At 17.6% G+C, this 5,329-nt stretch overlaps 2 protein-coding genes across 2 annotated transcripts; both read left to right on the top strand.

The window, feature by feature from the left end:
• Positions 1–710: 710 nt before the first annotated feature.
• Positions 711–3,556, top strand: PGSY75_0812200 (putative trypsin-like serine protease; the record flags this gene model as incomplete). The annotated part of the gene is made up of 13 exons (XM_018785249.1): positions 711–969; positions 1,143–1,322; positions 1,431–1,462; positions 1,541–1,613; positions 1,735–1,794; positions 1,902–1,960; positions 2,087–2,222; positions 2,350–2,425; positions 2,556–2,635; positions 2,762–2,818; positions 2,931–3,040; positions 3,199–3,279; positions 3,545–3,556. The coding sequence occupies 13 exons, from the start codon at positions 711–713 to the stop codon at positions 3,554–3,556; spliced, it is 1,215 nt and encodes a 404-aa protein (XP_018642217.1).
• A 56-nt stretch (positions 3,557–3,612) lies between these two features.
• On the top strand, positions 3,613–5,064 carry PGSY75_0812220 (putative GTPase; the record flags this gene model as incomplete). The annotated part of the gene is made up of 5 exons (XM_018785250.1): positions 3,613–3,754; positions 3,928–4,077; positions 4,238–4,637; positions 4,750–4,893; positions 5,016–5,064. 5 exons carry the CDS (start codon positions 3,613–3,615, stop codon positions 5,062–5,064), a joined length of 885 nt encoding a protein of 294 aa, XP_018642216.1.
• Between the last annotated feature and the right edge of the window lie 265 nt (positions 5,065–5,329).

Genomic DNA, 5,329 nt, shown 5'->3' with positions numbered 1-5,329 from the left:
ATTTATTTATTTATTTATTTATATATTTATTTATTTTTATTTTTTTTGTTTTTAAAAAATTCAACGTCAAAGAAATTTTGGAAAAACTAATTTCACATTTGGCAAAAACTAATAGATTGTATATATGTATGTATATTTATACACATATATATGTATATATTGCACATATGATCTTTTACAACCTTCATAAGAATATCATTCAACAAATGATAAAAAGAAAAGAATAAATTATAAGCATTAAAATTTATATAAATATTTTTCTATTTTTTTAATATATATATATATATATATATATATATATTTTAACGTTTATTTAATTTTAGAATAATCTAAAAAATTATTAACATTATACAATATTAAATTCTTTTAAGCCTATAAATTATATTTATATAAGATAAAAAAAAAAAAAAAAAAGGACATAAATAAATAAATATATATATATATATATTTATACATGTGTATATTATTTTGTTAACACTAATACTTTTTATTGTTGTTTATAAATTCTTGTAATACTATTTCTGAACATTTCTTTTTCTTTTTTCTTTTTTTGGGGGGAGGAGGGAAATTTTCTCTTAATAATACACTGATATCCAACATTTTATATTTTATTTAATTTTATTTTTAATATTATTTTATGTTGAAACAATTTATACCATATTAAACATCTATACTTCTTATATTCAAAATATATATATATATATATACAAATGATAAAATTGTCCATATGCTTATTTTATTATAGAACACATCAGCTGTGGAAGCACAGGCTGAGTTTTTTACCAATGTATCTTCTTGAAATATCAGTTATGAAGACTAAAAAGTATAAATTTGATTATATTAAAAATAGTGTAAAGAGTCATTTACAGAAGATATTTTTAGAAAAGTTCATATATTTATCCTACTGCGAAGAGATAAATAATAATAAATTATCCAATGAACATATGGAAAAAAAGGGAAATATATCTAGTAAGATTTTTTATTATAAATATATATATATATATATATATATATATATATATATAATATTTATATGGTTCATGTTTATGCTTCTATTTTATAGTTTTCTTTGTTTCATAATTAATTCATCATATGTATATTATATAAACGTGTCATTCTATACTTTTCTATTTATATAATAGGACAAAATACTATGAAAAACCCAAATCATGAATTAAATTATTCATTTAATATACCAAATAATATATATAACAGCTTTGTTACTATTCATAAATATAATAAAAAGAAAACATCATCTGAAGATAGTTTTAAAGTAGATGACTTAATATTCTTGGGATCTGGATTTATTTACAACAAAAATGGTATGCAATATAAATATGTAAAATGAAAATTTTCTTGAAATATATGCATATTAATATTTGTGTTTTTATGTTTATATATTTTATATATGTTTATATATTTTTTTTAAGGATACATTTTGACAGCTGCACATAACATTGCGGTAAGAAAATATAAATGAATATATTTATTCTTATACAACCACGTATATATTACGAAATTATTTAAATATTTTTAATAGAACAAAGAAGACATATTTGTTATAAAAAATGGAGATAATTTTTTTATAGCTACAATAATAGGGTTGCATAAAGGTAATAATATATTTAATATACAGAATGGGAATATATTTGTAATCGGCATAGAACGCTGATTTATATTATAAAACGTATACAAATATATTTATATATACATACATTTTTATATTAATTTAAGAATCAGATGTTTGTGTTTTGAAAATTAATTCAAAGGAAAAACTTTCTTATATAAACTTAGGTAAAAATATATATACCATAATAAATTTTATGGAATATATTTTTTTATTATAATTTGGATTTTTAGAAATAATATTTTTATATGTTTTTCAAAAATTATCATTTTAGATACTATAAGAGATGACTTAAAACAAGGAGAAGTTGTTATTGCATATGGACAAATTCAGGTATGTTCATTTTTATGTTTATATGTATAGTTATATATGCAAAGTTATATCATTTATTTATTTATTTATTTATTTATTTATTTATTTATTTATTTATTTATTTATTTTCTCTTTCCCCACATATAGAAATTTGACAAAGAAACTTGCAGTGTTGGGATAGTAAATCACCCAAAGCAAACTTTTTCTAAATTTGAAAATTTTAATGCAAAAAAACAAATAAGCTTGTATCCATTTATTCAAATTAGCAATCCTATAAATAAAGGTGCTCACTTAAAAGGGTTATTATTATATATATATATTAAACATGGAATTAATATTTTATTTTATATATGTATAAATATACATATATATATATATATATATATATTTCTAATTTTTTTTTTTTTAAGGTATGTCCGGTTCACCACTCATCGATCAACAAGGCAATCTTGTGGGCATGATACAAAAAAAAATTGATAATTATGGGTATATAATATTTAAAAATATAATAATTAACCTAAATTATACTTAAATTTGATAGATCTTTTTCTGATATATTTCTTAAATATATATTATATATATATATATATTTATATTTATTTATTTATTTTTGAAGGTTGGCTTTGCCTTCTAATGTTTTAAAGAACATAGCTTTATTTTTGCAAAATAAGGGAACTTATAAGGAACCATCATTAGGTATATAATATTAATAATGTATAAAAAAATAATTTCAAATTATACATTTTAAAATTATAAAAAAAACAATATATTATATATATATATATATATATATATATATATATACATATTCTTTCATTTTAGGAATAATGTTTAAAGAAAAAGAATTGACTCTTAAAAACGGTTCCACCTTCAAAAAAGGTAAAACGTTTATCTCAACATATAAGAAAATTTATTTATAAATTATTATGTATACAATAACATTCATACACACGTATATATATATATATATATATTATTTTTTTTTTTTAAGAGTTAAAAATTCATAATATTCTTCCTAAATCACCTGCTGAAATTGCGGGTTTAAAAAAAGATGATATTATTTTAAGCATGAATAAAAAGATTATAAATAATATTTGTCAGGTTAGGAAATAGAAAAGAAAATTATATATGTGTATATATTTATATATTAAAATTTTTATTATTATTATTTTTTACATTATTAATATATATATATATGCATATATATTTATTTATTTATATTTATCGATCTCCCATTTTCCAATATTATATTATTATAGATTCATGAAATCTTAAATAGTTCTTCGGTCAATCCCGTAGAAATTGAAATAATGCGTCATAACAAAAAACAAAAAATGAAGGTAAGTTAATTAAAATGAAGATAAAACATAAAAATGGAAAATATAAATAAATAAATATATATATATATATATTTTTTATATTATACAAAAATTTATATTTTTTATGTATGTTATAAAATCATGATTAGTATTTATATTTAAAAATATGTTATATTACATTTGATCTTTATTCAAATGTTCAAATTATGTTTTATAAATAGTAATAAATATACAACTAATACACATGTGAACATTTGCATATATTTTATTTATTTTAATGTTTTAGGTCAAATATTGATAATAACTTATTTATTATGATCTTAAATTATAAAATTCAATAACATGTTTTGATAAATGCCAAATAAAGGAAAAAGGTCTTATTTTTTATATATATTTTATCTGACAGTCTGTATTAATTTGATGCTTATTCATGGTTACATACAAAAGAAAATTTATATTAAATCGTTGCCAAATCACAAACCTCCATTGTATAAAAGTAATATTATGAGTAAAATAACACAGCTATATATATATATATTTACGTTATATACCTATTCATTTTGATACACGGATATATGTTGGCTTAAAAGCGCATTGATATCATTTGGTTTATATATATATATATATATATATATATATATATATATGTGAATAAATTTTTATTTTTAGCTAATAATAATAATGATAATAATAAAGAAGACTTGGAATATAAACTTTATAAAAATATCAGCTTTAATAAAATAAAAACAAACCTAAAGAATTTATTAGTTGTAAACAAAAATATTAATATATCAGACATTAAATATTTTTCCTGCATAGGTTAGAAAAAAAAAAAAATAATATATATATATATAAAAACAAAGTAGAAATAACAATAACACATTATACTTTTTTTTTTTTTTTTGTTGTTGTACATATATTTTTACCATTTATTTTATGTATAATGTCATTAATTTTTATTTTATTTTTTTTGCTAAAGGCAAATTTCATGATTACGATAAGATTGAAAATTATGGAGTAAATGAAATTTGCATATTAGGAAGAAGTAATGTAGGAAAGTCTACTTTTCTTCGAAATTTTATAAGATATTTATTAAAAATAAATGAAAATAAAGATATTAAAGTTTCCAAGAATAGTGGATGTACAAGATCTATAAATCTATATTCTTTTGAAAATGAAAAAAGAAAACGATTATTTATTATAACTGATATGCCAGGTTTAGGATATGCTGAAGGGATAGGCAAAAAAAAAATGGATTATTTAAGAAAAAATTTGGATGATTATATCTTTTTAAGAAACCAAATTTGTTTGTTCTTTATTTTAATTGATATGAGTGTAGATGTACAGAGAATAGATTTATCTCTAGTGGATATGATAAAGTAATATTTATAATGCTAATTAAAAATTATATACATATATATATATATATATATATATGTATGTATAATTATTTATTTATTTATTCTTTTATTTATTTTGCAAAATTTTTAGAAGAACCAATGTTCCCTTTCGTGTTATATGTACAAAGAGTGACAAATATGATTCAAACTTAGATGGGAGACTGAATGCAATCAAAAATTTTTATAACCTTGATAAAATTCCTATACCTATTTCAAAATTTTCCAAAACAAACTAGTAATATAATAATAACAAAAAGTATTAATATATACATAAAATATATATATATTATATATATATATATTATGATATTCAAATTTTTTACTTTTTTTTTTTTTTTTTTTTTTTTTTTTTTTCAGTATAAATATATTCAAGGAAATTCAATATCACTGTAATTTAGACAAATAAAATTTCTTATCTTTTAATTTTTATTATTATTTATTATTTTTTTTTTTTTCTGTCATTATTAATGTTTTTATATTATGTAATTATAAAAATATGCAAAAACAAAAATTTTAAAAATTAAAAAGTTTATTTTATTTTGCATAAATAAATAAACAAGAATGTATAACTATATATTATGTATATGTATATTTTGTTTATTATATATATTATTATTTATTTATTTATTATTTATTTTATTTTTTTGTATAAAATAACTTATATAAAAATT

This window comes from Plasmodium gaboni, chromosome 8 (assembly GCF_001602025.1).
Source record: "Plasmodium gaboni strain SY75 chromosome 8, whole genome shotgun sequence".
Lineage (NCBI taxonomy): Eukaryota > Apicomplexa > Aconoidasida > Haemosporida > Plasmodiidae > Plasmodium > Plasmodium gaboni.
The sequence above is the reverse complement of the archived record's forward strand: the minus strand, read 5'-3'. Positions and strand labels throughout refer to the sequence as shown.